The 12,761-nt window shown below is 35.5% G+C and overlaps 1 protein-coding gene across 1 annotated transcript in view; it reads right to left on the bottom strand.

Moving 5' to 3' along the window:
- The window catches only part of HMCN1 (hemicentin 1), a gene marked incomplete at its 5' end in the record, with an annotated part of 218,465 nt that overhangs the window by 76,788 nt on the left and 128,916 nt on the right, over positions 1 to 12,761 (bottom strand). Inside the window, 5 exons of the mRNA XM_008572836.1 lie at positions 236 to 377; positions 4,454 to 4,590; positions 5,933 to 6,014; positions 9,800 to 9,938; positions 9,986 to 10,058. Of these exons, the coding sequence (XP_008571058.1) occupies positions 236 to 377; positions 4,454 to 4,590; positions 5,933 to 6,014; positions 9,800 to 9,938; positions 9,986 to 10,058 (573 nt within the window). The remainder of the gene's footprint in view (positions 1 to 235; positions 378 to 4,453; positions 4,591 to 5,932; positions 6,015 to 9,799; positions 9,939 to 9,985; positions 10,059 to 12,761) is intronic.

Below are 12,761 nucleotides of genomic sequence, written 5' to 3'. Positions count from 1 at the left end.
TAATACCAACTGAACATATATTGTCCTCTAAGATAGAGTAATGTGTCTCTAACTATGTTTTCTCTGAAATTGAGTTAATTTTCAATATAGCTCTAACACAAATACTATATGTTGTCTCTTTCAAAAGAAGTAAGATAACCAGAGGATTCACTTAATATGCTCAATTAAAAAAGTAGCATCTCTTCAAATGCCCTTGGTTAGATTTTTAAATTGTGAAACAATAAATTTTTCTTACCATTTACAGTGAGAATAAATTCTCTTGTAGTCTTTCCTGCAATGTTGCTGGCAACACAGGTATAATTGGCAGTGTCACCTAGATCTGCATTGTTAATTTGCAAGTATCTCCCTCCGGATAGGATTCGCACTCGAGGTGTTGCCTGGATTTAGCAAGTAAAAATTACCATCAAAATATCAGGAAAATAGAATAAAATACGATTTTATAGCATCAAAAGTAACTATAGTAAACTGCAGAGTTTCTGACTGCCAGCATGCTTTGTCTCCTCCCCCCAACATTATTGTAGCATCAAAAATCCCTGGGAACTATTTCAATGAGTGCAGTGAAGTCAAGGGCACAAGCAGTGCCCCCAATTCCTCTGGCCAAAATGATCCATTCAAGAATGAGCAGGTGACTCAAGTAAGGCCTATGAGAACCCTTTTCTGGCCTTTTGCTGGAAGTGTTGGGGAAAAAAAGGTGTGCCCTTTGTACTGGAATCACTGGTTGTGAGGATGACATAAGCCTGGGGGCAGTCTTATCGTGTAGGTACCGATTGCCCTGAATCTAAGACAAAGAAAGCAGAGTGGAGATTCAGAGAAAGGACACAGATGCTTCATTAAAAATTAAAGCCTCTGGATCTAGTAATGCCTAAAGCCTAAATTTGCCAATTACTGTGATCAATAAATTTCTTTCCTTCCTTCCTTCCTTCCTCCCTCCCTCCCTCTCTCTTTCTCTCTCTCTCTCTCTTTCTTTCTCATTTAAGTTGGTTTGAGTCTGAATTCTATAACTTATAACTGAAAACTTCCTGACTAATAAATTAACTTTGGTTAACTTGATGGAAAACATTACTCACTAACACTTTTTAAATAAGTAAATTTGCTGAGCATTTATGTTGTGTCCAGGCATGGAACCAAGAATTATTAAAATATAGCACAATATAACCTAATCTCTGCTATTAAGTCTAATAAGAAGATAGATATGAACAAGTAATATTAGTATAAATTATACGATGTTCATAATCATTAAAAAATGCCAGGCAGCATAAAAGACTGATATTCTCCAGTTGTGCCCAAGATAGTACTTCTGGAGAAGCCCAAATAAGATTTCTGTACCATCTGGGCTCTGTTCCAGATAGATCTATGTTTCAACAACCACAACAAAAAAATTGTTTACACTAAAATATGCACTTCAGGTTCATTTATTTTAAAAGTCCAAACATTTTTTCTAACCCTTTCATTGCTATTAGGAATATTAGTGATAAAATTATGTTACCTCTGATAAGAATAAGTGATTTCTTAAGTATATATGGTAAGTTCTGTGAAACATATTTTGATTTTTAACTTTTATGTGGGAATATCACGGTTTTAGGCCAATAAAAATTTGAGTGATTCTTATATCTTTTTTTTTCCATGAATATCAGTCAATTCTGCTAATTAATTAAGTCCCACTACAATTTTGTCTGGCTTTCCTTCCATTTACCACCAGTGATTCTTCCAAATTTGGCTTCTCACCTCAGATAGAATCTCATTCTCAGATCCACTGAGAAAATCACAGCTCTGTCCCTGTAATTCTCTAGTCCTCCCACCTTGGATATAAACACAACTTTCTTTTCTCTCTCTCTCTGTCTGTGTGCAACGGGATCAATCCTTCTGGCCTAGGCTAATCTCTTCACCTGTGACTTGGGTCCCCTTCCTCACCCACCCAACAGACCTTGTCCTTTCTCTTGTCTCTTTCTCTCTGTCTTCAGTTTCTTTCAGCAAATAAGCACATGCAAATCTCTTTGATAGTTACAGAATAGTTCACACTTGTTTCCGCTTCCTCTTCTCTAATCACCTCTGTGTATTGCTAAAGCCAGTGGGCACAGCTTAACTTGAACCTTACGTGGCCTCTGGTAAACACTCCCTCTCTTTTCCCTGGCCTTCAGGACACCAATGTCTTGGTCTTTGATTTTTTTTTTTTTTTTTGTGGCTGGCTGGTGTGGGGAACCACACCCTTGGCCTTGGTGTTACAAAGCTGCATTCTTTTTTTTTTTTTTTTTCTTTCTCCAATTCCTTTCTTTTCTTTTTTTTTTTTTTTCCCATTCCTTTTTTTTTTTTTTTCCCATTCCTTTTTTTTTTTTTTTCCCATTCCTTTTTTTTTTTTTTTCCCATTCCTTTTTTTTTTTTTTTCCCATTCCTTTTTTTTTTTTTTTCCCATTCCTTTTTTTTTTTTTTTCCCATTCCTTTTTTTTTTTTTTTCCCATTCCTTTTTTTTTTTTTTTCCCATTCCTTTTTTTTTTTTTTTCCCATTCCTTTTTTTTTTTTTTTCCCATTTCTTTTTTTTTTTTTTTTTTTTTACAAAGCTGCATTCTAACCAACTGAGCTAACCGGCCAGCCAGTGTTTTTGACTTTTAATCCTGTCTCTCCCAGTCCTCCACCTCAGTTCCATTCATCTACTCTTCTTCCTTTGCTCATCTTGAAATTATAAGTATTGCCTAAGGCTTTATTTTCATTTTGATGGTCTTCTCACACTCTATGCTTTCTGGTCAAACTCATACAAACTTATAACTTTAATGACAGGTTATTCTATGACAACTACCACATCAAAGACCTTTTTTGGAGGAAGTATGGACTGACAAATCAGACTTTTTCATGAAATATAGGCCCATATTTTTAAATGATTTCTAGAATCTCTACTTGGATAATACAAGGGTACTTCCAAAAGTTTGCGGAAAAATAGAATTAAAAAATAATCCTTTCCACAAACTTTTTCAAGTACCCTTGTATACAGGTAATTCAAACACAAAATATCTAAACCTGAGCTCATCTTTTTTTATCACTGGTGAACTCACCCTTTCCCAGTACTGACATCACTTGGTCATTACCTGGGATCAGCCTGGATTTCTCCATCATTAACATTCACTCGGTCCCTACCTTAACACCTAATGGTCTAGAGTGAAGCACACACACAGGAGATGAAACTGAAAGGCCTTGTGAGCTAATCCAGGCAGTTTAACCAGAATCCTGAAATCTATGAGAAGCCATCAAAGGATTTTAATGAAGGTCTCCTTCAACCATACTAAATTCTCAGAAGAGTAGCACTTCTTTTCTTGTAATGGCTGTGTACATGTCATTACCTATGCCTAAAATTCCTTTCTTTTGTCTTTTCTCACCTAATACACACTATTCTTTAAAACTAAACTCATCTTAAGAGACTTCCCTGTGTTGTTCCTTACCCTTCAGTCTGGGTTATTTGCTCTTCCTGTCTGTTTCTATTAAATGCTGTACATCCCTCTAATATACAATTTATCACTCTATAATCTGATTTACTTCTCTGTCTTTTCAGATAGTCTGTGAGCTTCTTGAGGGTCAAGACAACTCTGAGAAGCAATCACACTGCCTGGCATTATAATAGGCGTGCAATAGAGGGAAACTAAAGCACAGGGTAAGTGATATGCATAGTGATTTAGCATGCAAGTAACTCTTAGAACCCAAGGTCTCTGTGCTTTGTGTTTGTGTGGTTTGGTCATGGTGGAAGCCTTTATGCCTTAGGTGTTAGGGGACATAATTTCATTTCATAACCAATTGCTAGAAAAAAGTACACCAAAACAGGTTATGCTAACAGGATGAGAAAGAATAAAGAAGAAAAAAAAAAGTATTTATAGGATAAGTACAATCAGAGCATTCACAGTCAAAGCTTTCGCCCAGCCCTAAAAGGCTACTCTGGATCCTGGGCTGTACTACTCTGTAACAGCAGAGAGGTGTCACCTGAGCCTGGGAAGCTTTAGAGAACCAGTAACTATGTTCCTCAAAGACTCCAGTTCCAGATACCAGGCATCTAAGGGTATTACACAAATCTCTGGGGTTGCTTCTTACGTCCAACTTTAGACCTAGGAAATTCAGTAGCAGGTTCACCCTAGAGAGTTGGCAGGACAGGTCAGTTCTTCTGAGACTCTGATGGTTTCTTCTCTGAGTGTTTCAAATAGAACTTTAAGTCAGGCTCCAGGAGATACATACTTAATGCCAATTTCCAGAGTGTCATGACTCTAAATACCTGTCTTTTGACCCATAAGCGACTACTAACTACCCCAGCAAAGGCTGAGAAAAGAAGGCTGATTAAAAGACCCTGTGTCCGCCTCTGCAACGCTGAATAACCAGTAGCCTGATGTTATTTGGTTTTGTCTACCTAGCAAAGACTCCACAGCTGATTTTTTTGTGTGTGTTTCAAACATGAATGTGTGGAGTTTAGCAAAAGATTCACCTGTAATCGTTCTCCATTTTTGAGCCAAGTAATTACAGGTGGGGGTACTGCATCTGATTTGCATTCCAGTGTCACTTGTCTGTTCCGTAACACAGTGAACTCCTGAGGACCATCAGTTCCAGCAATATCAGGGGGTACTAGGCATGAGGACAAATACATTAAAGCTTTCAATAAATGAGATGTACAATAACCTGAATTGTCATAGGTGTTCAACAAATGTTGATTCTGCCATATGAAATAAGAGGCATAAACTTAAATATTATTCATTTGATTTATAGTACAAATAACTATGAACAAAGAAAGGTGTGTGGGTTTTTTTTTGCCTTATTCAGCACTTTCACATAATTAATAAAATTCTTCTGACAACTACATGAATACTAGGATAAGTAATATAATCACATTATTATCACCCTTTGACAGGTAAAAAACCCTGAGGCACAAAGAAGAGGTCACTTGTCCAGGTTCAACACTTGGCAATAATTTTCTCTGAGCATCAGACTTTAAAACTATCAAATCAGGAACTGACCATCATAACATATAGAAATGTATATTTTTTTCCTTGACTTACAGAAATGTATCTTTTGTGATTCATATATAGAAAGTACATGTCAATTAATGGTATGTCTAATTTGTATGTGGGGATGGTAGGGGCACTTAAATCACAGACAATTTGCAATGCCTAGTTATTTAGGCTATGAGAAGAAATAAAGATCTTCTGTTTAGTTTTTCAAATATTCCTCCCCATGAAGAGTAATTCCCATTTCTATGTTGAAGCAGTATTGGACAGAGACTAACTGGCCCAACTTTTCTAAGGTAGTTTGGCAATAAGTTTCAAAATCCTTAAAAGTAAGTGTGCTTGTGTGTGTGTGTGTGTGTGTGTGTGTGTGTCTGTTCCCTTCAATTTCTTAAATTGAAGGGAACAGACTAACATGTATATGCGAAGATGTCTATAACAGTACTGTTTATATCAGTGAAAATATGGAAACAGACTAAATATCCAATATTTAGGCAATAAAATGCAACACTACACGATCACTAAAAATAGTGCTATTAAGATGTATTTATTGATATGAAGACATATTCACCATACCATTAAGTGGGTTAAAAAGGAAGTTAAATACTATATTCTATATAATCACATTTTTGTGACAAAATATTCATGTGCAAAACAATTCTTATCTTTGTGTGGTAAGATTACAAATTACTTTTATTTTCTTTTGTTTTGTAATTTCTATTATTTTAAGTCAATAAATGTGAATTATTTGTGCAGAAACAAAACACGTAACTCATAAAAATCCATTGAACTATCCCTAAAGAGGACTTGATCAATCAAATACAAAAATCAGATTTGCAAAATACATATTTCCTGATGTATAAACATATTTTATGATGTGCTGTGGAGTTGTCCTATGCTATACAAATTATGGCTTCTAATTAGGTGTGTGTATAAGAGACTGTAGGACATTTTGCCAAATTTACCGTGCACTCTCACTAAATATTCTTTATCATCATCTCCTGCAGGACTGGATGCCAGACATGTATATCTTCCTGTATCCTCCACCTATAAAACCCAAATAAGTGAATTACACAATGTTAAAATGCTGGTTTTGGTGATGAGAATAAATATGCACTAGAATGCAAGGTATCATTAAGGAAGTACAATAATTAAAACAAACTGTTAAGTAATTATGATTAGGTTTCTGATACTGAGCATTGCTTGGCATCTCTATTATACGCAAAACTATGTTTTAACAGGGTTTCAGTATTTGACCTAGAAATACTGAAAATGTTTTGCAAGTTAGGTATATTTAATGATATCAGAAAAGGCAGATATATATAAGTAGGACTAGATACTCAATGTAGACTGAAAAGTTCAATTGGAGTCTTCCTGACAAAAATGAAATACGTTTATTAAATAAATCAATAGACAAAAATCATGTTATCTGAATCAAACACATTTATACCATATCTTGACTCTGCCTTTGATGTATATCAAAGGCAAAATAAAAGGGTATGTATTTGGTATAAATAGAGTCAGAATGACCGCAGAATTTACTGTAATCTGACTAAAACCAAAATCATTTTAAAAATCCCCACGCATGGTTTCCACTGGAAGTTAGTCTCCATTCAGATATTTTACATCGTATAGACAAAACTCATGCTTATGTGCAGGTAGAACTTATTCTGGAAAACAGATGGTCTTACTACTGGGATAAATGTATTTTGGAAAAATAGCAAAATCCTGTTCTCATTTATTTTACTACTTGAACTTTCTTATAATATTGGGATTTAAAAAACTCCTACATTCAAAGCTCATTTTACAGGTTATGGAAAAACTGGTAGGGAGCGAACACTGTTTTAAAAAAATTTTAAGACTAGAATGTTTGGAAAAATACTTCAATATAACTTTAGAAAAACAGCTCTCACACTGTCATTTGATTAAAAATTCAAAAATGATGTACCATTTTCTAGAGAATAATTTCTGAATTTCTCATCATATCTTTAAAACCTCTTAAACTAACTTTTCTCCACCAACTCTGTTCATTCCCAATTGATACTGCCCCCTTCACTGTCTTGACTTAGTCAAACTGAACCATCATTCACAGCTACTCTCAGAGGGTGCCTCATCCAGGAACTATTTCTTGACAACTTAGGCCCATCTGGATACCCACAGTCTTTGCTTGTAGTTACAGTTCCTAAAGTGTGCTCTGTTAATGGGGTGCTTGAAAAATCATAGTTCAGCAGGTGTCTTTAGAGTAAGATTTTGCAGAGTTGTTGACATGCATTGTGGCTCACAAAGGACATCTGGATACCCACAGTCTTTGCTTGTAGTTACAGTTCCTAAAGTGTGCTCTGTTAATGGGGTGCTTGAAAAATCATAGTTTAGCAGGTGTCTTTAGAGTAAGATTTTGCAGAGTTGTTGACATGCATTGTGGCTCACAAAGGAGGAAAGGGTCTAGTACATTAAGTTTTCCAAACTTATTTGATCACAGAATGGTCCCCTCCCCACCTTGGAATAACTCACAGAACTAGTATTTGATGGAAGGTGGTATAAGAAACTCTCGTTTCTACCAAACAATTTGGAATTTGCAAAGCATCCATTATGTACCAGGCATAATTGTATGGTGCAGATAAATATGCAAAAGACAAAGTTCTGATAAGTAAAATATAATGCAGTGAGTGCTATAACAAAGGTATATAGAAAATGCTCTGAAAACATAGAGGAACAGAGGAACCAAGATCAGTCTTGTGACTTGATTGTATTTAACTTTCCACTTCAACCCTGTTTTTAATGATTCTCTTATTGTTTCATATCTAATTGTATCTTACGTGTAGTTTTATTTTCCCTAGACGACTGGAAACTTCTTGAAGGCTGAGACATGTCTTACGTAAAATGTTTGGATCCTCCACAACAGCTAGAACACATGGTGAATACTGTCACCATTTAACACTCCATGGAATCTTCTTGTTTTCTTGTAACCTAACTTTTCATTCTTGCTTTTAAGATCTAGTGTAATATGGCCTTAACTTCCCTTTCAAGCTTTATTTATCATTATTCCTTTATATTTATGATTCTGTTTGACACACTTTCCTGTCTCCATTCTGTTCTTAATGTCACAAAATTCTTTTGCTTCCTTTCCTGTCTGTTAAAATCATATCATTCCAGGGTTTTGATGCAGTAAGTAGTTTGAGAGCTTAACTGACTTTTATGAGTTACTGCAATGTTTGAAATGGAGAGAAAACAGGGGAAGGGAAGGTACGTGCTGCATATTGCTAGAAATGAACTGCTCTGAGATCCACTGGCCAGACCCAGAAATGAAACCAGCTCCGTCACTGGGCAACAGTGAGCACGTGGCAGACAAGTACTTAATCTGGGTGTGCTTGTTTCTGGATTTGCACAATGGGGGCAAAGTCACTGCCTCACAGAGTTGTCATGAGGATTGTGGGTGTGACAGGGAGCCCAGAGCTGAACACAGCACTGTCACAGGAGACAACTCATAATCCTTAGCTCTCTTCTTCCAGCTCCCTTTCCTTCCTTTTTTCTCTCAGAGAAAATGCAATCAAAATATGATTAAACAATTTATTATTCTATATTCAAAGGAATGATGACTATGACAACAACAATCGCAGTAGCAACAATTCCATCTAACTTGTTTTTTAAGTATTTAGTACATGCCTGTGGTACCAGGGTAAGCACATCATATTAGAGTATCTCTTTAAATCCCCAAGCATATGAGTTAAGTATTATTACTTTTATCCCCAGTTTATCAATGAGGGCATATAGGCACAGAGGGAGAATTTTTGGAATGTAAAGTTTGCCTTCATTAGAAGATTAGAAGCTTGTTCAAATAAGACATCCCAGACACACTTCTCTTTAATATAGTCACATTTCAGATCAATTTCCTTAAACAAAAAGAACCAGTTAATTCTACTGAGTTAATCATTATTTTAAAAATTGTGTCTTTTCAGTTCTCCGTGTCTTCTAGTTCATTTTGGTGATTAAAAAGTGCTCTTTGAAGCCTCATATATGTCATGTTGGATTGCTTTTTGCTGGTTCTGTAAAGGGCTACTTGGCACAAATTAAGAGCTTCAGGAAATATAGTAACACTTAAGCACTGCGAAAACTTGCAAAAGTTAATGCACAGGAATCTTGCTTTCTTTAGAGTTTAATATGATACTTCTTTGTCTTTCTTTTAGCCATGTCTACCCGTGAGTTACGTACTATTACTGTTATCCCCAGTTTATCAATGAGGGCATATAGGCACAGAGGGAGAATATTTGGAATGTAAAGTTTGCCTTCATTAGAAGATTAGAAGCTTGTTCAAATAAGACATCCCAGACACACTTCTCTTTAATATAGTCACATTTCAGATCAATTTCCTTAACCAAAAAGAACCAGTTAATTCTACTGAGTTAATCATTATTTTAAAAATTGTGTCTTTTCAGTTCTCCATGTCTTCTTGTTCATTTTGGTGACAAAAAGTGCTCTTTGAAGCCTCATATATGTCATGTTGGATTGCTTTTTGCTGGTTCTGTAAATGGCTACTTGGCACAAATTAAGAGCTTCAGGAAATATAGTAACACTTAAGCACTGCGAAAACTTGCAAAAGTTAATGCACAGGGATCTTGCTTTCTTTAGAGTTTAATATGATACTTCTTTGTCTTTCTTTTAGCCATGTCTACCCAATCACACATATGATAGAACGAATCAACCCTTGCTAAATTAGTCACAGAGATCTGTCATATATTCAGATTCATAGACATAATTTCATCAACAATTCTCATATATTAGCAAGTAAGAAGTTTAACTTAGGATAAAATAATTGTATGGACTTTGAGACTTACCTGAGCACTAGATATTAGAAGAATCTCTCCATCTCCTAGAGTTTGCACCTGATCTGTCTGTAGAAGGGGCCGGCCATCTTTCATCCAGGAAATTTTAGGGGCTGGAATTCCAGAAGCAATGCACGTAAGTTNCGGCCATCTTTCATCCAGGAAATTTTAGGGGCTGGAATTCCAGAAGCAATGCACGTAAGTTCAAATGGGTTATTAACAATTACTGATATCTCTCCAGGTTCCTCAGATCCATTAATGTGAGGTGGTTCTATTAAAAGAAAATTTAAAAAAAAACAAAAAACCAACAGTAAAATACACCTGCACTGATATCTCTCCAGGTTCCTCAGATCCATTAATGTGAGGTGGTTCTATTAAAAGAAAATTAAAAAAAAACAAAAAACCAACAGTAAAATACACCTGCTATTTGATAAAATACTGCTGATTAGAAAAACTTGAAAGGAAAATCCAACTCAAATTTGCATTCATACAATACAAATTAATTAGAACAAAGAAACCAAAATTATAATTCTTAGATGTCATTAGCACTTCTCGCTGGCACCATTTCAAAGGGATGGATCATGCCTACGAGAGATCATGAAGGAAATGGCAGTTCATTACAAGGTAACGACAGGACAGTTATAACTCAGATAATTAGAGCAGTCTTTCTTAACTGCGAAGATTTGAAAACAATAAAAACTAAACCCACCTGGTACCTTTTTTTTTTTTTTTTGAGACTATTTACATATATTGGTGTGGTTTTGCCCTTTTAAACACTGGTTGTTCCTACAAAAGCAATGGGTGAATATTATGGAAACTTGCTTATAATCTTTTCCATGTGGAACTTTGAGAGGATACAATGACTAAACAGAAGAAAAAATAGTCACATTTGGAGATGATGATTTCTGCATAAAACACATCTTATGTCTGGGAAGGAGTAATTTCCTTTTTTGTTACTTATATTTCTAAAATTATCTTTTTCAAGAGTAGGTTAAAGAATCTAAACACTGGAAGAAATATTGAGGCTCCTTAGTTCAACTACCCCTGAGTTTAATAATCCCTTTAAAACAGACTCCCCTTATAATGATCATTCAAGTTTTCTATGAAACTTTCATAGTTCAAATTTTCAGCTTACTATTTCACAGGGCAGCTAAAATAGCTGTTGGACAGCTCCAAGGGTTGGCATTTTTGCTTTTGTTTTTGATTTTTAATCAAGCACACAGTTTAGAACAGTGACTCACCGCAGAGGATCTGGAATTCGACAGACTGAGTTTGAATCCTGGCACCAACAGCTATTAGTTTAGTGAAATTGGGGAAATCTCTAAAATAGAGATAGCAACTTTATTTACCCAACAGGATTGTTGTGAGAGTTCAATAAGATAAACTATACATTTCTCTTGTGCTTCCGTATCTGTTTTATTTTACAATTAAAGGTTTTTTAAAAGTTATCACAACTACAATCTCTACTACAGCTGTTGGTGTTATCATTAAAATCTGCTCCCTAAAAATTTTTGTTCTCCTTTTCAGATTATAATTATGAAGTCAGCATTTCTCTTGAGATCAGGCACATTCAGGGTGATATGGCCATAGACTGAAGTCAGTATTTCTTAACCACTGTCCCACATGACTTCTTTTTATACTTCTATACATCTTACATATTGCTGTCAAAACACATTTTCTCAAGTGCAGTTTGATATTGATCTAAGATTTCCTGATAAGAAGATTTTAATGGCTCTATGTTGCTTACTAAATTAAATAAAAACTCCTAATCATGACTTCCAAAGTTTCCACAACATGCTCTTGATCTATCTTTATAACATTATCTACTTTTCATATACTTACATGTGACCTAGACTTCCAATTAGGCTACTTCTCTCCCTTAACAAGCCTCGTCCCTTCTTGCTCCACATGATCCCATCCCTTCACTGAGTATCCTGAAGCAGTGTCAAGGTTTCATTAATGTCATTAAGTTCATTAAAAACAACCATACACCCTTTCTTGATTCTCACAACTAAGGATAAAATGTCTATTCCCTTTAATTTCCACATCATTCTCCTTGTATCTCTCAAAAGCACTTATCTGATTCTTCATTTGACTACAGTCGATTCTTTATTCCTCTTACTCATTGGTTATTTACTATGTGTCAATCACTGTGGATACACAGATCAATTAGGTATTGCCTGTCCTCTCAAAAGTTTATAATCACTAGACTTAAAACAGCAGCAGCAGCAGCAACAGTAACATCACCACATTCCTGACTGGTCCAAACCCCAGTCTCCAGATCTCATTGGTGTTAACTGCAAACTGTTTTACTCTATGTTCTGCTCATATGTCTTTTACTTTGGGCAGAGCAGGAGCTTTCCACACTCTGATGACTCCAGAATTTACATTTCCAGCCTAGATATCTCTTCTGAGCTCCAGATCCATAAATGCAATTATCAGATAAACATCTCTATTTGGGTTTGAAAACCACTTCAAACTCAGCACGTATTCAGAAAGAACTTGCTATTTTATTCCTCAAAACCTAGTCTTTTTCCAGCGTTCCTTACATCTATGCAATGGATCAATCAATCATTCAGACACATAAGACAGAAACTGAGTCATCCTTGATAACTTCTTCATCATTCCCTTATGTTTTTAGTTCACAAACAAGTCCTAATAACTTTACCTGCAATTATTTCTTGAATACATCTTTTTCTCTCACCTCCATCATTCTGATCTGAGCTACAACACCATTTACATGAACCCATGTCTCCTTCCTGGCTGTAGGTGCCTATCAAATATTACTTATTTCTTTCTTATTAATGGACCCAAATTTTGTTGGGTCTATCAAAGTGCTAAAAAAAAATTATATTTCCTGGCCTCTTCAGCAGATAGCAGACAGAGTGGTGTGTGAGGATTCTGAACAATGAAATGTAAGTGGATGGGGTTTTGTGGGAGCTTCTAAGAAAGTCTCTACAAGGGCAACTCTTTG

The sequence above is a fragment of the Galeopterus variegatus genome, unplaced genomic scaffold (genome assembly GCF_000696425.1).
Source record: "Galeopterus variegatus unplaced genomic scaffold, G_variegatus-3.0.2 Scaffold841, whole genome shotgun sequence".
Lineage (NCBI taxonomy): Eukaryota > Metazoa > Chordata > Mammalia > Dermoptera > Cynocephalidae > Galeopterus > Galeopterus variegatus.
Note: the sequence above shows the minus strand (reverse complement) of the source record. Positions and strands in the feature narration are given on the sequence as shown.